This window comes from Urocitellus parryii, chromosome 8, assembly GCF_045843805.1.
Source record: "Urocitellus parryii isolate mUroPar1 chromosome 8, mUroPar1.hap1, whole genome shotgun sequence".
NCBI classification, from domain to species: domain Eukaryota; kingdom Metazoa; phylum Chordata; class Mammalia; order Rodentia; family Sciuridae; genus Urocitellus; species Urocitellus parryii.
This window is the reverse complement of record NC_135538.1, coordinates 124,496,492-124,520,247: the sequence shown is the minus strand read 5'-3', so window position 1 is coordinate 124,520,247 and position 23,756 is coordinate 124,496,492. Positions and strand designations below refer to the sequence as shown.

The window sequence follows — 23,756 nt, the reverse complement described above, 5'->3', positions numbered from 1 at the left end:
ACAGTAGTGACAGGAAAGTTCATAGCAATAAATGTATACATTGGAAAAATAGAAAGATTTCAAATAAACTTAATGATATATCTGGAGTACTTAGAAAAGCAAGAACAAACCAAATATAAAGTTGCAGAAAAAAGGAATAATAAAAATCAGAGCATAATAAGGAGAGCAAATAACAACAGAGAAGGGAGGAAGAGCATGAGAAGAAGATTTACATTAAACAGGGAGGAGAGGTGGGAGGGAAAGGGAGAGAGAAGGGAAATTGCATGGAAATGGAAGGAGACCTTCATTGTTATACAAAATTACATATAAGAGGAAGAGAGGGGAAAGGGAAAAAAACAAGGGAGAGAAATGAATTACAGTAGATGAGGTAGAGAAAGAAGATGGGAGGGGAGGGGAGGGGATGGGGGATAGTAGAGGATAGGAAAGGCAACAGAATACAACAGACACTAGTATTGCAGTATGTAAAAACGTGGATGTGTAACCGATGTGATTCTGCAATCTGTATACAGGGTAAAAATGGGAGTTCATAACCCACTTGAATCAAATGTATGAAATATGATATGTCAAGAGCTATGTAATGTTTTGAACAACTAATAATAATAATAAAGAAAAACAGTATAGATCAATGAAGCAGAGTTGGTTTTTTAAAAAGATTGATGAAGCTAGTATGCATTTAGTGGACTAACTAAGAAAAAGAAAGAGAAAAAAAATTCAGAGAGAGAAATATAGACCACTTATACCACAGAAATGCAAAGGACCATAAGATACAGTATGAACAGTTATATGTTAAAACCTGTAAAACCTAGGGCTGGGGATACAGCTCAGTGATAGAATACTTGCCTAAAATGAACTTTAGGTTCAATCCTCAGCATTACCCCAAACAAACAAAAAACAAAAACAACAATAAAAAACTGTAAAACTTAGAATAAATGGATAAATTCCCAAACACACACAACTTACTAGAATTGAATCAAAAAGGAAATCAAAACAGGCAATAATGAAACTGAAGCAATTTCCCATCTAAAAAAGTCAGGACATGATGTTTCTTCTGCTAATTCTACAAAACTTTTAAAGAATAATTAATTTCAATTTTTCTGAAACTATTCTAAGAAAGTGAAATGAAAAGACCTCTGAAAAACTCTTTTATGAAGTAATCATTATCCTGATACAAGAATCAGACAAATATACAACAATAAAAATGCTACAAGTTTAAATTCCTGATGAACATAGATGCAAAACATTCTCAACAAAATACTAGCAAACTGAATTCAACAGTACTTCAAAAAGGTTATATACCATGATCAAATGGCTGCAATGATGGTTAAACATATAAAAATCAATAAAAATGATACTACACATCAACAGAATGAAGAGCAAAAGTATATGATAATCTCAATGAATGTAGAAAAGTATTCATAAGGTTTAACATAAAAAATCCTCAACAAGTTAGGTACAGAAGTAACATACATTAATGTATTAAAGGTTGTAAATAACAAATCTACTACTAATATCCTGTCAAATAGGGAAAAGCTAAAAACATTCCCTCAAAGATCTGAAGTGAGATAAGGATACTCACTTTTAGCAATCTTATTTAATATAGTATTGGAAGTCTTGATAAGAGCAATTATGCAAGAAAATAAATGCAAGGTATCCAAATTGGAAAGAAGTTAAATTATCCATGTTTGCATATGATATGATTTTTTACATAGAGAAAGCTATATAATCATCAAAAAGATATTAGAGCTGATAAATTCAGTAAAGTTGCAGATACAATGTCGACATACAGGAAAAAAAAAAGCAGCATTCACATATAGCAAAAGCAGAGTTACAAATTAAGTTGCAAAAAAGCAATTTAATTTGTAATAGCTGTAAAAAAATAAAGGTATTTAGTGATTAGTTTAATTATGAAGCAACAGATCTCTATAATAAATATTATAAAACATTGGTAAAAATTATAAAGAACACAAAAAGGAAAAAATGTTCCATGTTTATGAATTAGAGAATTAGTATTGTTAAAATGACTATACTACCCAAAATGATCTATAGATTCATTGCAATTCCCATCAAAATACCAATGACTTTCTTCATAGAAATAGAAAAAAAGTCCTACAATTGGCTGTAATGCATACTCTGCAGTGATAGCAAGCAATTCTTTCCTATTCAAAAGGCATTCCTGACTATTCCAATTTATGCACAGAAATGTTGCCAGATTGCCAATAAATATAACTTCTTTTAACTCTCACTGATTCAGAGGACTCATTTTTTAATGAGATATCTCTCTCTTTTACCCACTAAAATGGATTAAACTGTATATTAAAATATTTAATATTTTAAAATATTATATAAAATAATAAATAATATATAACATATTCATTAAGCAATGGCATCTGCATAAATTGAGGTTAATCAATCATGAGATTCAGGATTCTGTGAAAGCACAGACTGCTTCACAGAGACTGCAGAGTGTAGCCAGTCTGTACATAATCCTGGGCCATATTTGAGGAGAGTGATAAAATATTTTCATTTAAACTGAGCTCATTAACTGCATTCCTGTGCTATTGTTATGATTACTTGCTTAATCTATTGTTATACTTCGGATAGGATATGAGGTGTCTCCCTAAGCTCCTGTATTAATGCAGGCATTTTGAAAGGTAAAATGATTGAATTGTGAAAGATGTAACCTAATTATCATAGTTTGAATGGACTGACTGGGTGATAACAATAGGTAGGAGAGGCATGGCTGGAGGAGGTGTGTCATTGGGGGCCATCCCTGAGAGGATTCATCTTCCTTTTCCCTCTTCTCACTCTGTTTCCTTTTTGCCACAAGGGAAGCAGGCTCCCTCTACTATGTCCTTCCCCCATGATCCCCTGCCTCACCATGGGCCTATTTTTGATGGTCTATGGATTGAGATCTCTGAAACTATGAGCACCAAACAAGCTTTCCTTCCTCTAAATTGTACATGTCAATTATATTGGTCACAGCAATGAAAAATCTGACTGAAACAACTATTCAATATATGATATAACTTATGTTGTTAGTTTTCAAATTAACAAAATTTTCTCAGAGCATAGCAACCAGAGTAGAATTATTTTAATATAATCTCACAACAAAGAGGTGATGTTGGTGAACATCGGCTAAATATCATCCCATTTACCATAGATTATAAAGAATATAAGAAATATCACATGCTTTTCAAGAAGAACCTGTAACATGAGATAGGATTATGAGAATTAGACCTAGGTGTCATATGTCATATGTCATATGTCATATGGCCCTACTCTAATTGTTAAATAATTTAATTTGATGTCTACCAAGTATCAATAGCATCTGAAAATGCCGCTCATAAGTTTTTTTAATGCTCCCTTCACATCCTTATTCCTCAGTGTGTAGATGAAGGGGTTGATTGTAGGAATCATCACTCCATAGAACAGAGCCATGAACTTGGGTTGATCCCTTGAGATGGAAGAGTGGGGGTTGAATGTACGTGCTAATGCCTGGGCCATAAAATAAGAAAACTACAATGAGATGAGTGGAGCATGTCCCAAAAGCCTTTTTCCTTCCTTCAGAAGATTTAATCTTAAATATGGCATGTCCTATACTCACATAGGAGACAAGAATTAAGCACAGAGGAACAGCTATTAAAAAAGAGCATACCAGAGAGAGTGTAAACTCAGTAGCCTCCTTTTCCCCACAGGCAGTCTTTATCAGAACTGGAATCTCACAAAACAAGTGATCCAGTTTATTGATGTCACACAGTGGCAACTGTAATGTTAGAATGACCTCAAAGACACTATAAGTAATTCCACTCATCCACATAATGGACAGTAACAGGATACAGACGCACTGATTTATGATAAGAGTGTAGTGCAAAGGCCTGCAGATGGCCACATAGCGATCAACAGCCATGAGAGCAAGGAGAAGACATTCTGTGCTTCCCATTGTACTGAAAAAAAAAAAAAAAAAACAACTGAACTGCACACCCCACATAGCTGATGGTCTTCTTAGAGCTACCCAGGTTAAACAGCATCTGAGGCACAATGCTTGTGGTGTAACACATGTCCAAGAAGGAGAGGTTGGTGAGGAAGAAATACATGGGTCTATGAAGACAGGGGTCTAATTGGGACACCAGAATGATGGCTATGTTTCCCATCATGGCCATCGGGTATGATATGAGAAGAATAACAAACAGAGGAAGCTCTAGCCAAGGGCGGTCAGCAAAGCCCAGTAGGATGAACTTTTCTGGGTGGCTTTCATTAATGAGTGCCATTCTCTTCAGTTTGCTTCCCCTGTATCAAGGAAGTGTCAAAAAGAGAGTCATGAAGTGATGAAACATAGTTCAATATTGACAATCCACTCACATATGATGGCATGCAGTTACATATGGGACAAATAATATAAATGATGTTACACCAGGTGACCAAATTACCTTTTACATAAGTACAAATTAAAGGCAGTTACTTTCAAAGTGTAAAGTTACCTTTCTAAAACTAAAATTCCTTCTATATTTAATCAGTCTGACAATAAATATGTCCTGGAGTACTGATAAAGATGCAAGTAGAAGTGGATGTGACTATGTTTTAGAAACTTCTAACAATGGTTTTCAAACCATTGGTGTTATGAAAATCAGGTAAGGATATGGTTGACATGAAGTTTATTATTTTCTATCTCTGGACATCTGATACAGTAAATGTGTCATGGGACAATGGAATCTGAATATTTATACTTAGACATACTACTGCCAGTGGATATGAGGTACCTCATATTCAAGCAATAGCAAAAGAAGTAGGTGGAAAATACCTGGCCCTATGAAAATCAAGATAATCCTTATTTAATTCAAATAATTTATTGAATAATTATATTACCTCCATGCATAGTAAGAAGACTGTGTTGAATCAACTATTTCTTAGCCTTTTAGAATTGAGTGAAAGGTTCAAAATATTTTTAACATCAGTTTTTTTTTTAAGTATAAATTGAGACAGTTAAGATTTTCCACTGCTTAAAAGTTTGTTTTTGCAATCCAGTGTATTGGTGCAGGCCTATAACACCATCTGCTCGAAAGGCTTAGATAGCAGGAATGCAGGAGGTCAACAAGAGTAACCTATGGAGGTCCTGTATCAAAATTTAAAAATATAAAGAATTGGGATGTAATGCAGTGGTACAGGACCCCTAGGTTTAATCCCACTACTGCAAAACAAACAAACAAACTGAATAGATTTTCAATATGCTTTTTCTCACATAACTGATGAGTTCAAATTTTGAGCATTTAAGTTTTATATTAAATTTTAGTTAATTTATCCTTATGAGGGAATTTCTATTATAAAATAAACATACTATTATCCTGTTTAAGTATGAGCATTTGAAAAATTATAAGAAATTGACTGATTATATATGGGTACAACCATATTTTTTGAACTACACATAACTGCTATCAGGAGAAACCTCAATATACCAGTTCAGGCCCCAGAGACTTATTTGAATTCACCAATAATAATTTCAAGTACATACATATGTCTTTGTTTCTCAACTAAAAGACACAATAAAAACAACAAAATTCATTAGCTGAGTAAAGGAGTATTTTGAGAAAGGAAAATGAGGTAAAACAGGTTTTTTAATTTATATTTTTCTTTTTCGTCAGTGGTGAAATATAGTCCATAAAATACCTAATCTTTGTAAAATGGAGACTTCTCATATAGGGAGGTGAGACAGTGTTGCTGTGACAAAATTTGAGTTATTCTGCCATTCAAGTAGTGATTAAAGTTTATCAGATTACATGCTTAGGATTAAAAGGCACAATGTTTATATTCCCTATTTTATTAAATCCTCAAAGCCATCCTGAGTGGATTCACACATAACTACTCAGAACTAGGGTGTAAACATTGACCTTTGATTATAGAGTACTCTGATTCTGAAGTGTGCAACAAAAATAATAAAGCAATAATTGCAACAAATCTTTAATGCATTCTGCGTGCTAAACACTCCAATAAACACACCTCTTAAATCATCTAGTACATACTTCCAAACCACATAACAAAAATATTGTAGTGCCCATATTTCAGGATTTTGTTAGTTATTGATTTCTATTGTGTGTTAATAACTAGAAGCTTTTAAAATCAAAAAGCAATTAATACCTTAAATGAGGTAGTGAAATACAGAGACTATAAATTTGAACTTTTAAGATTTCAAAGAAAACATGCGTACTCTAGAAATATTTCTTGAATGTGTTGTGGCCTCTATATTTTATTTGAGCTTGACTTATGCTAGATGTTATATGAACACAACTAATTTTGAAACAATCTTGGTCCAAGTTCTTTTTCAGGTGAAAATTCTATGTTGTAGGTGGAAAATGAAATAAGTATGGTCAGACTTTATTGGATACCATATTGCCTATTTGTTGGGAAAGTTATTTTCACATTTTACATTTTTCAAGCAATAGCTCTTTGTTTTTGTTGTATTTAGGATCAAATACAGGGCCTTGTGGATCTTAGACAAGCATTCTACCACTGAGCTACATTTTATATTTTCCTATTCTTACCACCCTTCAATTTATTTTAGGTTTTATCCTCCAGGATTCCTTCCACAATTAATTACTTATAACAATTAAGACAAATAATCCCTCCAGTATAATTTCAATTTTTAAAAAGTCTGTATTATTTAGAATTTTATTCTTATGATTCACCTTAAATGTAGCTTTGTCTGTGAATGGAGATTACCCCTGAGCCCTTCATATCTCTGGATATTTCCCTCAAGATATAAGTGAAGATGTGATTAGTCTATTTGATTCACTCTGATGTTTACTAAAGCTCTGTAATTCTACTTCTGAATCTCATCTTTTAATAGTCATGCTCATATTTCATTATTTTATATCTTGGAATTCCGTCTGCTGTTTTGTTCTTCTGCTTCTAGTGATTTTCCATTCCTATCTCATTACACAGGAATCCATTTATATATAAATGTTGAAAATCATGTTAATAAATTGCCAGTCTATTCCTGTTGACCTCTTCTTTGTATCTTTCCTCACATTTTTTTCTAGTATACCTTATTCACATTCTTCATATTCATAACACATAGTATTTTATCTGTTCTTATAAGACTTTTTAGCTTTATAAGGAAAAAAGGATGACACAAAGAAATCAATGTCATTTTCATCTGAAATCAACATCCCTGAAAGACAAGAAAGTTAATTTATGAATATTGACCAAACATTTTCAAATGATACAGTTTTTAGTTTCATGAGCAAATGAAAGCTTCATACATCATTTAAGTAATATCTGTCAGAAATAATCTATGAAATTTTAAATTATTTTAATACATTAAATGACACATTGAGAGAAAAATTAATTAAAAAGAGCATTCTGTTTGTTCCTAGAGCCATTAAACAAGATATTTGCAAGGTTTACAAAAAGCTTCCTGAAATTAAGTTCTCTCTGCTTCATACATGCATAGGCAAAATGAGGCCCTAAAATCTACCCACAGCCCAAATTTTCCTAAGAATTCATGAACCTTTAAAAACAGATGTATTTTTCTCACCTTATATTCAAAAATATTTTTCAATAAAAACAAACTTATAAAGGAACACACTTGAATTTTTGAAACATTCATAAACAGAAGAAACTACAGTCCATGGTTGCATCTTTATATATGAGTTTCAGAACTGTTTGTTTTTAGGTGATACAGGTCCAAAAAGGAAAAGAGTCTGTTAGGAAAAAAATATTGGAAAATACCCAGAATGTTTTGTGGGATTTCTATTTGTATGCTGTTTCTGAGGTCCTGGAACACTATATTCATGTTTCTTTATCTCATACAGGTTAGTAGAAAGAGTTCCTGGGGTCAGAGGTCCCTGTGGGACTGTTTCTTATGAACAATTAGTTATCTACTGAACTGAGGTCAGGAGCAAATCTCTTGTTAGATGTATTTGCAATAAACTTATTCAATTTCCCATCACACTAGACTTTGATTTTAAATAATATAGATAATAATGAATAAAACAAATAGTATACTACAAGACCAGAGCCAGTTTAACTAAATGGTTTTGGAGAACTGAGAAGATCTTTGAATATTTTACTCCATTAATCTCAGAATATGTCACATTAGATTCAATTATTTCTAGTCATAAGAATAAAGGCATTCAACAATGGGTTGCATCAATTAAAAAAAGTTTTTTAATGAGTGGAAACAAATAGTACTAAAAAACCTTCAAAATGTTTAATGTTTTTATAAGTAGGTGAAATGGCAATCATTTCATGTGCAAATTATATAATATAGCCAAATGTAGATAACATTCAAATATAAAAAGTACAAACTTCACGAACATATTATTTTGAAAAACTAATTCAAATACACATTATAGACACAAATGGAGAGTTTTCATTTTTAGAACTTCCTTCTTTGATTCATAATCTCTTCTCTAAGGATAATTATTACTCTCATATTTTTTCATTATATATGTACTGAATATTCCCTATTCCACTCTTCTACTCTAAGTCCAGTCTGTATCTCAATATATGTCATATGTCAAAAATCAAAATAACAAATTTAATTATAGATTGACTTAGCTTTGTTCATGATTCATGAATCAGTGCAGCCTACCTTCTACAAAATACAATAAGAGCACTCACTGCACAAAAGCAGAAGAGTGGGTTTTGTGATTTTGGAAGAAGCAAAGAGAAAAATAGAAACAGTTGATTTATTGTTCACATGTCACTCTAGGTTACTTTTTTTTTAAGGGACATTGGTCTATTATGCTGATTCAGATTGACCAGAATCCCTTTTCAGGAAAAACTTGTCTGTTTTGGAATTGATTTATATACCTCACATTTTAGTCTTTTTATGTGGAATGTAGCTTGAGTGATTATATTTTGGTTTGGTCTGTTCTGTCAGGGCCAAATGGGTGCTCAGTTCAAAACAATAACCTCCCATACATTTTGTTTAATGGTTTCTATTCTGTGTCATTCATCTAAAGGGAGAATCAAGATGATTCCTTGATAATTGGCTTCTGGTTTTGTTCAACTGAGGGAGAGTTACTACTCAAGACAGTAAGTAAAACACAGCTATTTTGGAATATGTTCCTCCAGCTCCCTCTCAGCCAACACACATGAAGCTGCCTATGTTGCCCAACCAAAGATCAGCGCTCCTGAAAGCTGCCTTATGTAGAGAGACATTCTTTCTCTTTCTTATTTCCAGTATAACTTCTGCACTTTGTTACTTTGGTTTGGTAAAAGGTTATTCATTGTTAATAGCTCCAAGTGGTCATTTATTCTTATAAACACATAGAAATTCCTTATTTGTATTCCTAAATCCTTCCAAGACTTAGGACATGTTTCTTTAGCTAAAATTCCCTCAATACCCTTGTTGGATGTGTGCCATCTATTTTCTGCTGAGACCCTGCCAGATATAACTCTGCATTATAGACTAAGTTTGTTTCCTGTTTCAGAATTTTTTTCTAGTTTTTGTTTGTATTTATTCTATATTAACAAAAAATGCATGCATTTATCATATATAATATGTTTTAAAGAACATATTCTTATGCAATGATTAGATAATCCACATTATTTATCTCACAGCTCTGATTTTTGTGATAAGAACATGTTTTCATCCACTATCTCAATATTTTTAAGAGTCCAGGGTAAATAGTCAAATGATTAATAGAGAAGAGAGAAGGGGAAGGAGAGGTACTGAGGATTGAATTGGAAGAAGATATATTCCATGCTTTTATAATTCTGTCAAAATATATGCTATTGTCATGTATAACTAAAAAGAACCAATAAAAATAAATAAATAAATAAACAAACAAAGAGTAAATATACTGAAAACAATATTCACCATGTACAATAGATCTCTTGAAACTACTTGTCTAATGTAATTGACAAATTATATCCTTTGACCAACATATCTCAAACCATCACCTCCAAAGCAATATAGAACCTGGTAATGGCTGTTTTATTGTCTACTTTTATGTGACCAGCTTCTTAGATTATTTTAATGAGTGAGGTCATAAGATACTTATCTTTGTGTGCCTAGTTTACTTCACTTAACATAATAAAGTCCTATAGTTCCAACCATTTTGTTGCAAATAATATAATTTATGGAATTTCTGATTTTGTGTGTGTGTGCACAAATTTTCTTTATCTATTTATTCATTTACTGTCTTGACTATTATGAATAGTATGCAATGCACATAGTGGTACAGATATCATTTTGATTGTATTCTCTGTAGCAATAGTGCTGGAACAAATGTTAGTTTATTTTTAATTTTTGAGGAATCATAATACTGTTATCCACAATATTCCCCCCAGCTCTGAGAGGCTTTCCTTTTCTCAAGTTCTCAACAATATTTCTTATGTCTTTTAGATAATAATCATTCTAAAAAGTGGTAGATCATCTGTGATTGGAGTTCTAATTTACATTTGCCTGGTAGTATCTTGAGCTTTTTTTTTTTTTTAATATACTTATTGGTCATTTGTATATGTTGTTCTGTGAAATGTTTCATTTCTTCAGATCCTTTGCTTTTATTTATTTATAGTGTTTTTCTAAATTAGTGCATTATAAATATGCATAATGTAAAATTCACTGTAGCATGTTCATATATGTACAGAGGAAAATTTGGTCAGATTCATTCTACCATTCCTCCTTTACTCATTCCTCCTCCCTCTCCCTTAATTATCTTCCTCTATTAGAAGTGACCTTTTTTTCTGGTTTCATGGAATTCACTGAATATTTTGAGCCTGTTTATGTGCCACTTTTGAATTCTTTGTCATATAGTCTATATCTCTATCTCTTTAGAGTCAGTTTTTGGCATATAATTCTGTATTTGGTGATATTATTTTGCCATGGTTGTTCTTGATCCTTGTGGTTATGTATTATGTCTATGCTTTCAAGAGGTACTTATTCCACTGGTTTCATCTTGGAATGCCTTTTAAACTGTAAGTCTGTTGATAGAATTTGGGTAGACTTTCTGAAGGTGTCCTTGAGCCCATGCTATGGACACTCTAAGCTGATTGCCACGCTGATGGGATTTCATGGCCTTTGAAGTTGGTGCTGTAAGCTTATGGGCCCTGTGGTGTATATATTGCACTTTGGTGTCTGAGGCTTGTAGCTACTACAGGTCTTTCTGACAGAATACTTTGGATACACAACAGTGACCAAGGCATCTGTAATTTGTCAGCAGTGATATGAGCTGGAGAATGAATTTGTCTTGGAGAGGCTACAGGTTGTTGCCTCATGTTATAGCCTATCTGATGGATCAGTTCATGTGTCATGGTCTAAAGTCAGGGACTGTGGATGACTCTTGGTATTGGGTTTTACTTTGTTATCCCTGTGTTGGGTTGCAAGTTAAAGTCCTATACTTACTTCTTTTTTTATTATTCTAAGTAGATGACATGTCCCTCTGCACTCTTCTGCCTGGTGTTGTGAGAAAGGCTACGGGTAATATTAAACAGTTCTTCCTGTCATCTTGGATGTGTCTTCTTTATCATTATACAATAACTAGGTACTGTGATCTCTCATCTTGTTTTCTTAGGTCTTGTAAACATATTTTTGCTTATATAATCATTGTTTCTATTTATGAATTTGTAGAGGAAAGAGTATTGTTAATAGGTCCATTCTCCATCTTGCTCTGTCTTCCTCTGAAAAACTACTTTCTTGACATTATATTTCTTGAGAAAATGTACATCTTCTGTTCAGTCTTTTAGACTTAAAACATCTTCATTGTCTTTAACTCATCTCTTTATCAGAGGACCCATATTTAATAAAATTTCCAAATTAAACTATTATACCAATATCTCACAATTTCTCATTTTTTTCATTTTTATTATCCATCCTAGTCAATAATTTCATGGTTATATTAACTTTATCAAATCAGTTTTTAGATATTTTCTACTTCAAATTACTTTATGCTACTAAATGTAGTCTTAAAATGGAGATCTTTTATAATATTATGTTTGAATATACTGTAAAGTATCATCACCTTTATCAATGCACATTTAAAATGTTACCATTGGTTGTGGTCCCTGCTTCTCACTTAGCATAAATTCTCCTTCTAATATAACATACATGTAGACTTCAGCTTGTAATTTATTGAATTATTCATAATTTTGCATGTGTATTCTTAAATGCACTTCATTTTACAAATAGCTTGTTGTAATTGAAGAAAACATGTATTTAAAAATGGAAATGCATTATAGATTTAACAAGTCTATAATGAATATGTAGTTTAATCATTGTTTTGTACCTAATAAAATTATAATTTGTTATTATTCAATTTAAAGTAAATAAGTAAACACTATTTCTGTTGATTAAAATTGACATAAATTCATATGTACAGACAAAAAAGCCCAGAGATTCTGACACCATGAATAATATGAATGAATGATAAAGACATCATTTTAAATGAAATAAGAGAGTCACAAAAGTATAACTATTATATTATTTCAATTTTAATATTTATCTAGAATAGTCAAATTCATAAAAACAGAAAGCATAAAAATGGTTTCTAATGGTTTGGGTGAAGAAATGGTAATTTACTGTTTTATGTGTGCAAAATTTCAGTTTGAATATTAAAAGAGTTTTGAAGATGGATGGTGGTGGTAGTTACACAAAAATAGGAAAGTACTTAATGCCACCAAACTGTAAACATAAAAAACTAAGGTGGATTTAAAATTATACAATAAATACAGTTATAAAATTTTTACATGATTCTATATTAATATGTATAATTTCATGGTTTTATGTATGTTAAATATACATTTAAAAGCAAAGATAATAAAATTATTCATATTTTAGTGTGATTTAAAAATGCATTCAAAAATTTTCAAGTATAAAATAAATTTCATGTAAAATGAAAAACAATATAGCAAAAAAGAAAAAAAAAGAAAAGCTCTCTTTTGAGAATCAGTTCTAACAAACTATACAAACTCTATAATAAATGATGGATTTTCATTTTTTTTCTCAGCAAGTGCATTCTTTGGGTAGAGAAACGCTAAAAATTTTTGTATGTTTGTTGGGTATCTTGCTACTTTATTGCTACTTTTCTGATGGAGTCTTCAGGTTTTTCTATGAATAAAATCATATCATCTGCAGACAGGGGTAATTCGACCTTATCCTTTCTTTTATTTCTATGATTTTTATTTCTTTACCTTATATAAATGCTGTAGCTAAAATTTCTAGTCCTATATTAAGTAAAAGCAGTGAGAATGGACATCAATTTCCTGTCCCCAATTTAAAACACAGGGAACAAAAACAAAAATTGAAAATGGGATTACATCAAACCAAATGCTTCTGCACAGCAGAAACAATCAACAGAGTGAAGAGAAAACCTACAGAATCTGGAATATATAGAGAGCTCAAAAAACTTAACAGTAACAAATTTTAAAAATTCAGTTAAAATAAGCAAATTATCTAAATAGATATTTCTCAAAAGAAATACAAATGACTGATAAATATATGAAAAAATGTTCAATATCATTAATCAGCAAATATATGTAAATTAAAACTCTAGCTAGATACCATTTTATACCAGTTAGAATGATTATTGTAATAAACAAACAAACAAACAAAAACAAACACCAAAGAAACAAAAATGAAAACAAAAAACAAAACAAAACAAAGAATAGCAAATGCTGGTAAGGATGTGGAGAAAGAGGAATAAACAGTAACAGTGGAAATGTGGAATTTCTCAAAAAGAACTGCTAAATGATCCAGCTACCCCACTGCTGAATATATATCCAAAGGAAATGAAGTTATCATACAAAAGAGATTTATGCATGGTCATGTTTATTTCCACACTATTCACAATAGCTGAGATATGGAATCACCCCAAATGCCCATTGACAGATAAACTGATAAGGAAAATATGTATATATGTGTATACACACACACACACACACACACACACACACACACACACACACACTGAAGTATTATTCAGTCCTAAAAAAAGAAAGAAAGAAAAAGAAATCCTGTCATTCGCAGCAAAATGGAGAGCATCCTGTAAAGTAGAATGCTAGACACAGAAAGATAAGTATTGCAGGTTCTCTTTCATATGAAGAAAATAAAAAGTCAAACTGAGGGCTGGGGATATGGCTCAAGCAGTAGTGCACTTGCCTGGCATGCCTTTGGCCCGGGTTCTTTCCTCAGCACCACATCCAAATAAAGATCTTGAGTCCACTGAAAATTTTAAAAATTCTCTCTCTCTCTCTCTCTCTCTCTCTCTCTCTCTCTCTCTTTCTCTTTCTCTTTTTAAAAAAAGACAAACTGAACTTAGGGAATGGGTGATTGGAGAGAGGCAATTGTGGAAGATCAGTGGTTGGACATAATCAATGTGTACTAGAAATATCACAGTAAATTCCATTATTTATACAATTAATGTGTTAATAAAAAGTAATAATGAGGCACAACATCATTGTTTATCAATGTTGGATAATTCAAATCTTGAAGGGTTCTTGGAAGACTATCAAAGATTTCAAATGCAAAGTGCCTAAAATATTCACTGACTCATGCCCCTTTTCAATATTTGTGTATGGTCTTTCTTATGCATCTTCTTTATTATACTATTAGCTTGATGTGCTTCTATATACTTGTTGTAGATATTCCAATCTTTGACATCTGCCTTTGGAAAATAACTTTTTTGAGGGATCTATAAATAGTCTTCCTTCTTATTCCAGAAACATATTCTTGAAAATGCATTTTAACATTTTTTTTTAATTCTATAGTATAGTTTATTTTGAGGAAACATAAAGAGATGTAAAACTGGAAGAGGCATCATTGAAAACAAAAATAACCAAATACCTAGGTAATTGGCCCACTTTGAATTGAGTTTTGTACACGGTGAGAGATAGGGGTTAAATTTCATTATAATACATGTAGATTTCCAGTTTTCCCAGCACCATTTGTTGAAGAGGCTATCTTTTCTCAATTGTATGTGTATGGAATTTTTGTGTACTATGTGATAACTGTATTCACATGGGTTTGTCTCTGTGTCTTTTATTCTGTTACACTGGTGTTCATGTCTGTTTTTGTTCCAATACTATGCTTTTTTTTTTTTTAACTCTAGCTCTGTAGTATAACTTAAGTTCTGGTATTATGAAGACTCCTCCTTCTCTTTTTTTGCTAAGGATTGCTTTGGCTATTCTGTGTCTCTTGTTTTTCCAAGTGAATATCATGACTGTTTTTTCTAATTCTATGAAAAACATCATTGAAATTTTAATAGGAATTTCATTAAGTCTGCATAGCACTTTTGTTAGTATGACCGTTTTGACAATATTAATTCTGCCTATCCAAGAACATGGGATATTTTTCCATCTTTTAAAATCTTCTTCAATTTCCTTCTCTAGGGTTCTGTAGTTTTCATTGTAACTGTCTTTCACCTCTTTTGTTAGATTGATTCACAAGATTTTTTTTTTTTTAGGCTATTGTGAATGGGATAATTTTCCTATTTCCCCTTTCAGCTGACTCATCATCGGTGTTTAGGAACATATCTGATTTATGTGTGTTGATTTATATCCTGTTACTTTGTTGAATTCATTTATGAGTTCTATAAGCTTTCTGGTGGAGTTTTTTGGGTCTTCTAAATATAGAATCATGTCATAGACAAATAGGTATAATTTGAGCTCTTCTTTTCCTATTTGTACCCCTTTCATTTCTTTCTTTTGTCTAATTGCTCTGGCTAGGGTTTCAAGAACTGCTAAATGAAAGTGGTGAAAGAGGGCTGCCCTGTCTTGTTCCAGTTTTTGACAGGAATGCTTTGTATTTTTCTCTATTTATAATAATGTTGGTCTTGAGTTTAGCATATATAGCTTTTACAATGTTGAGATATGTTCCTGTTATCCAAGACTCAATAAGTTAGATAGTATCAAACTAAAAGTCTTCTTCACAGCAAATAAAACAATCAAGAATGTGAAGAGAGCACCTATAGAATGGAAGAAAATCTTTACCACCTGCACCTTGGATAGAGCATTAATCTCCAGGATATATAAATAACTCAATAAACTTAACACCAAAAAATAACTCAATCAATAAATGGGCAAAGGAGCTGAAAAAGCACTTCACAGAAGGAGAAATATTGATAGTTGAAAAATATGAAAAAATGTTCAACATCCCTATTAGAGAAATACAAATTAAAACTACACTGAGATCCCATCTCACTCCAGTCAGAAGCACAATAATAAAGAATACAAGTATCAATAAATATTGGTGAAGATATGAGGAAAAAGCTACTCCCATACATTGCTGGTGGGCTGCAAATTGGTGCAACCATTATGGAAAGCAGTATGGAGATTCTTTAGACAATTTATAAAGGAACCACCATTTGATCCAGTTATCTCACTCCTTGTTCTCTACCCAAAGGACTTAAAATCATAATACTACAGCCACATTAATATTTATAGCAGCTCAATTCACAATAGCTAAGCTATGGAAACAACCTACGTGCTCTTCAATAAATGAATGGATAAAGAAAATGTGGCATGAAACATTGCTCAGCCATTAAGAAGAATGAAATTATGGCATTTGAAAGAAAATTAATGAAACTGGAAACTATCATGCAAGCGAAATAAGCCAATCCCCAAAACCCAAAGGCTGAATGTTCTCTCTGATATGTGGATGCTAACCCAAAACAAGGGAGGGTGCAGAGGGGAAGAATAGAAGTTAGTTGGATTAGACAAAGGGGAATAAAGGGAAGGGAGGGGAGAAGGAAATAGGAAGTACATAGAATGAATTAGACATAATTTCCCTATCTTCATATATGAATGCATGACTAGTGTAATTCCACATTCTGTACTACCAACAAGAATGGAAGTCATACTCCACTTTTTTGAAAGCACAGATAGAGAGACTGGTTACAATTATTAAGATGCCTGTTCAGTTATCCTCTGCCCTGGATAAATGGGTATGCTGTCTTCCAGACTTGATGAGATGTATGAACATATTTCAGACTCTGTGAAAAAAAATCAGAACTTCCTAAGCATCACCTACAAAAATATCAGGATAAATGATATTGAGAGTGTTGGAGGAGAAAATGAACAATGATGTTTTAATTGGCCAGAACTCCTGAAAAATAAAAAGAAGACAGTACCTTTTGTCAATTAGAAAGTAAAAGGTGTGAAAAACAAAAAAAAATAATGTCAACATGTATTTTGGAAATTCACTAGGTAGAAATAAAAATATTTTAGAACAATTTTCATCTACATAGCATTATAATTTCAAGGCTAGAAGTATTCTGTTCTGAGAGGTATGAGTCAGTGTAAACCAAGACTCTGATCAATAAATGTCTTTATGACTGATATCAACCCAGTGATGTTTTACTCTGTGATACTAAGAATTCCAATATCTTGGAGGAATCCCAAGGTCCACTAAGGCATGAAGGTTTGGTGGAGAAGCATTAGATATAGTGCAGCAGGGAAATGTATGTCAGATTTTGTTTGAAAAAAGAATAATAGATAAAAATAATTACTTATCTAAGGTAATGAGAGGTATATACTTTCCCATTATTATAAAATGATGCTTTTTAAAAATTTGTTTAGTTATAGTCAGACACAATACCTCTATTTTATTTATTTATTATTTTTATGTGGTGCTGAGGAGCAAACCCAGTGCTTTGCATGTGCTAGGCAAGCGCTCTACCACTGAGCCACAACCCCAACCCCCAAATTATGCTATATTTTGAGGAAATGCTGAAGTTTTTTTTCTAACTTGAACAGAAATAAAATAAAATACATATGAACAGAAAATAAAACTTCAGTGTACAGGGAGCACTCAATTATTCACTTGAGAATTTATTCTGTAAACAAAATAAACTTAACTGTTTTCATTAGGATTCACATTGTACCAAAAAATTCAATCTTTCCTATGTGTGTCACTTTTTAACTCTTGTCCTTGAGGACTGAAAGTCTTGACATATACTAAGATTTAATTCTCTATACAGATAAGAAATTGATAAATAACTATCTATATTCCACACACTACTTCCCATTACTCTTCCTTTTCAACAACCACATTGTAAACATCCCTTAAAACCTTTTTTGAATCTTATATCAACAACAATGTTAAAATTTCCATTTCCTTAAATTTTCTGCATTTTCTTTCTTTTGTGTATTTACTCACTTCTTTCTTTTTATAAACTAGAGCTTTATAATTATAAATTGTATTTGGGTTTATCTCAATAAATTCATATATGCGTGGAAATCAATTTCAATTCATGATTCCACACTGTTCCCTCCCCCTTTCCTTTCAATCCTACCTCCCTTCTCTCATTCACTTTTTCTATCATACTAGACTTCATTTCTATTGTCTATTAATTTCTATTTGATCTTTTGTGTTTGAGTTTGACTAAGTTCACTTAGCATGATATTCTCCATTTCCATTCATTTACTGACAAATGCCATGTTTTCATTCTTTATTATGGCCTTGACAGCTTCATTGTGTGTGTGTGTGTGTGTGTGTGTGTGTATACACACACACACACACACACACACACACACACATACACACACACACACACATACACACACACACACACATACACACAATGAAGCTCTCAAGGTAAATAAATTGTGGTATATATACAATTTCTTAATCCATTCATCTATTGCTGGGGATTTGGGTTGAATACATATTTTATTTGTTTTTTTTTCAAGCAACAAATTTTAAAATCTGTTCATTTTAGATATGCATAAAATAGAGTGTATTTTGACATATGTACTGCTTTCCATAATGTTTGCACCAATTTGCAGCCCACCAGCAATGTATGGGAGTAGCTTTCTCCTCATATCTTCACCAATATTTATTGATACTTGTATTCTTTATTATTGTGGTTCTGACTGGAGTGAGATGGGATCTCAGTGTAGTTTTAATTTGTATTTCTCTAATTGCTAGGGATGTTGAACATTTTTTCATATTTTTCAACTATCAATATTTCTCCTTCTGTGAAGTGCTTTTTCAGCTCCTTTGCCCATTTATTGTTTGAGTTATTTTCAGGAGTTCTGGCCAATTAAAACATCATTGTTCATTTTCTCCTCCAATACTCTCAATATCATTTATCCTGATATTTTTGTAGGTGATTCTTAGGAAGTTCTGATTTTTTTTCACAGAGTCTGAAATATGTTCATACATCTCATCAAGTCTAGAAGACAGCATACCCATTTATCCAGGGCAGAGGATAACTGAACAGGCATCTTAATAATTGTAACCAGTCTCTCTATCTGTGCTTTCAAAAAAAAAAAAAAAAAAAAAACATCTTTCTGGATCCCCCCGCCCCCACCAATCTAAAATTACTGTATTTTTCAGTATGTTAGACTTAGGTGTGACATTAATTAATAAAATTTTTCAAAGATATTATTTAACATTGCAAAATTTATATTTACTTAAGTGTATGTGTGTGCACAAGATTTGGAATTGTTTTCTGGCAATTAGCTAGCAAACAGCAAGAAATTGGCCATATTTTAAAAGTTAAAATTTTCCAAATTAATTCACAAAGACCAATACTCTTGAGAACCGGACCAGTACTAGCTTATCTGTTATTTTTAAAAGATTGCATCTGGGTTACAATTGATTCTTGTTCAGGCTAAGATGTAAGTTTTTCTTCCAAAATCCATCCAGAAAACATGCCAGAAGATTCCAAAGGAGACCCTGTTTTTCATACAATGTTTATTTCTTCATTCTAAAAGTGCATGTTGAATTCTGAAAATATAAATTGAGCAACAAATAACTGAAATGCCCTTAATTTTCTCTCACACATTATAAATTAGTGACAACATTTAAGTTTTGTGAATCCATTTGTGCTTCTATGACAAAGTATCTGAGACTGTGTAGTTTATAAACAATAGCAACTTATTTCTCACACCAGTAGTTTTAGTGTCTGGTAAGGACCCAGATTCAACTTCCAAGATGAATCTTGTTTATTGCATCCATTGTAGGTGAGTATTACTGTGTTCTCACAGAAGGGAAGGAAAAAGTTCACAAATGCCCAAACTCTGTCAATCGTCAATCTTGTTTTATAACAGCTTTAATCCATGTCAGGAGGGAAAGACCCTTGTGATCTATATTTCTTTCTTAATACAAATTTATGTTAACATTCAATACTTTTATTTTGGAAGGAGCAAATTAAAAAAAATAAGAGCTTGAATCTCAGAATTAAATCTTAACAGCACTTTTATTGTTGTTGTTGTTAATATTATTATTATTATTATTATTATTATTATTATTATTTTGGACGATGGATCCCAGGACCTCAAGCATGATGAGTAATAGCTCTATCACTGGTTTATATTTCTTACCCCTCTATCTTTTCTTGGGGAGTGGGTACTAGAGATTGAACTCAAGGGCACTCGACCACTGAGCCACATCCCCATCACTATTTTGTCTTTTATTTAGAGACAGGGTCTCACTGAATTGCTTAGTGCCTTGCTTTTGCTGAGGCTGGTTTTAAACTTGAGATGCCCCTATCTCAGGCTTCCAAGCCGCTGGGATTACAGGTGTGTGCCACCATGCCTGGCCCCATTATTTTTTTTATCTACAAATTTTGAGCATTACTTGCATCCAAAATTTTAATCAATAAAAATATACTCATAGTTTCTTGACATAACAAAATTGCTTTTCATTCCAGAAATAAATTATTTCTTCTTATACTGATTATTTCACAGTCTAAGAGGACATTCCAGACTATTCCAACTTATTTTAATAAACGTTGCCAGATTGCCAATAATTATTAATCTCAATTCCTTGTTCTGTTGCTGATTCTGAAGACATGTACTTATAATATCTTGAAGGAATTTTAGGAAATATATCACTTTATTTGACTCTTCATAATATTTTATGATAAATCCATTAGACATACAAAACACTGCACATTTTTTATTAAGCAAGAAGTATAATGTGATTTTCAAAAGTCCTAGTAACTATACAAATTGAAGTTGATAAATGTATGAGACTTATTATTCTTTTAAAATATAGAATACTTCACACAGAATGCATACTAAAGCCAGTCTGTGCACATAAATGTCTGCAAAATTTGCACTGTGATGAAACATTTCTTAGGTGAATTGATGCATCACAGTGATAAATGGTCGCCATGCTTTTGTTCTGAGAATTAGCTTGCACTAATAAATTTATAATATATGGGGTGGGGTTGTGGCTCAGTGGTAGAGTGCTCACCTAGCACATGAAAGGCCCTAGGTTTGATCCTCAGCACCACATAAAAATAAAGGTATTGTGCCAACTACAACTAAAATATATTAAAAATTACAATATATATTGTTAATTTTTGAACTACTTAACAGAGTTACTATTTCAGCATTTGGGAATCTAAATAGACCTATTTTAATATATCCCTCTCCCCCCCAAAAAGGCCATTACAGGTGCATATTAATAGAACATCATAATTTACTTATGATAATTGATTAACATGATTATAAGGAAAAATATTACATATTCAAGAAATACAGGTAACCTGAGACTATACTTGAGAAAAGAATGAGTTATTAAAACATGATGCATATGCTTACTGTAATTGTGCAATAATTTCACTTAAAGACTCCAAAGTATCACTTGGAACAAAAAATGCTCCTTCCCATATTGCCTAGTGCTCCCTTGATATCCTTATTCCTCAGGGTGTAGATAAAGGGGTTGATTGTAGGAATCATGACTCCATAGAAGAGAGCCATGAACTTGGGCTGGTCTCTTGCAATGGAGGAGGTGGGCTGAAGGTACATGCTAATGCCTGGACCATAAAATAAGAAAACTACAATGAGATGAGAGGAACATGTTCCAAAGGCCTTTATCCTTCCCTCAGAAGATTTAATCTTATGTATGGCATGAGCAATGCTAGCATAGGAGGCAAGAATTAAGCATAGAGGAACAGCTATTATAAAAATGCATGCCACAGAGAGTGCGAGTTCATTACCCTCCTTTTCCCCACAGGCAGTCTTTATCAGAACTGGAATCTCACACAACAAGTGATCCAGTTTATTGATGCCACACAGTGGCAATTGTAATGTAAGTGTGGCTTCTGAGATAGCATAGGTCAGTCCACATAGCCATGTAATGGATATTAATAAGATGCAGATGAGCTGATTCATGATGAGGGTGTAGTGCAGAGGTCTGCAAATGGCCACATAGCGATCAAAAGACATGACAGCCAAGAGAAGACATTCAGTGGCTCCCATTTTGCTGAATAAATAAAGTTGAAGTGCACACCCCACATAGCTGATGGTCTTCTTAGAGCTTCCTAGGTTAAATAGCATCTGAGGCACCATGCTGGTGGTGTAACACATGTCCAAAAAGGAAAGGTTGGTGAGGAAGAGATACATGGGGCTGTGAAGAAGGGCATTTATCTTGCACACCAGAATGATGGCGATGTTTCCCATAATGGCCAGAGGGTATGTTATGAGAAGAATAACAAATATTGGAAACTCTAGCCAAGGACAGTCAGCAAAGCCTTGTAGAATAAAATCATCAGGGTGGCTATTGTTAATTAGTGCCATACTTTCCAATTTGTTTTACCTATAATAGGGAAAAAAATTTAAAAAAAGGTTTATAAATAATGATAATGCATTATTATGCATTGTTTATCCACTGTTGAAAGATGGGATGCAATAACTTTTGGGGGGAATAATATAAATGATCTTGTATCAAGTGACCCAATTTCCCTTCATAGCACTGTAAGTTAAAATTGGTCACCTTCAATAGGTGAGATCACCATTCTGAAACTCAATTTCCTTCTAAGTATAATATGCCTATCTCCTAAAATTATGAATAGGATTTTATGAAAAGTAGAATTGACTGTGATTTTAAAACATAAAAATATTGTTTGTTGAACTCTGACTTGCAGAAGAATAGAGCACAAAGCCAACAATAAGTTGTCACTTGCAGGAAAAAGGATGAAACTGGACAGGAATGTGTTCAGCACAGTAAACCAGATGCAGAAAAACAAGTATGTTTTCTCTCGTATGCAAAAGGTATTGGGAAAGCAAAAAGGGAAAAAGGAGATTTAATGAAAGTAGAAGGGAGAATATTAGGGTATAGAAAAGTTATGGGGACGGAGAAGAGGAAGATAAGGGGAGGTCATAGGGATTGAAATTGGCCAAATTATGGGATATGTATGCACAAATATGCCACAAGGAAGCCTACTATGCTCTATAGTTTATACACTCCAACAAAGAACAAAGAAACAAAATTGAGTAGGCTGTTCCTGTATCTGGGCATCTGTTAGAGTAACTGAGATATGGGCTGAGGATCATGTGGCTCATTTTTAGAAGCACTGCTTTAGGGAAACCCAAAAATATTAAGAATATTAAAATATTGAGGTAGTGATAGTAGAAGAAAATTAAAGAACTAATGTGGAGCCATAAGAATAATAATCAAGGTAACCTTCTCTGGCACCAATTAGTTGGTGAAATAATTATATTATCTCTATGGGGAATAAGAAATATTTGATGTTAAAGAATCTATCTGAGCTATTTTGAATTTAGTAAGAAATATTAATACTTTAAACATTATTTTTCTCCATTATAAATGAAGAGAGTAGAGCTATAGTCACATACATTTCTCCATGCTTCAGGATTTGTTTTTTTCTGTAATTTTTTTTCTTTTGTAACTGCTTGGTTAAAACTTTGGGCATTTTGTCTTTCGTGTTAGATTTTAGTTAGTTTAGTCCTATTGTATGGATTTTCCTTTATTGAATGGGATTATTACCTGTTTTTATGTATGTTTTGGCCAGTTATCTAAGACCCACTCATTATAAAGTTACAAATACATTTTTGAACTCTAG

At 32.5% G+C, this 23,756-nt stretch overlaps 1 protein-coding gene and 1 pseudogene across 1 annotated transcript; both read right to left on the bottom strand.

The window, feature by feature from the left end:
* Positions 1–3,318: 3,318 nt before the first annotated feature.
* Positions 3,319–4,268, bottom strand: LOC113176929 (olfactory receptor 2B11-like; annotated as a pseudogene).
* Positions 4,269–21,531: 17,263 nt separating this feature from the next.
* LOC113176928 (olfactory receptor 2B6-like) lies at positions 21,532–22,470 on the bottom strand. Its single transcript, XM_077802135.1, has one exon. The coding sequence runs from the start codon at positions 22,468–22,470 to the stop codon at positions 21,532–21,534; it is 939 nt and encodes a 312-aa protein (XP_077658261.1).
* Between the last annotated feature and the right edge of the window lie 1,286 nt (positions 22,471–23,756).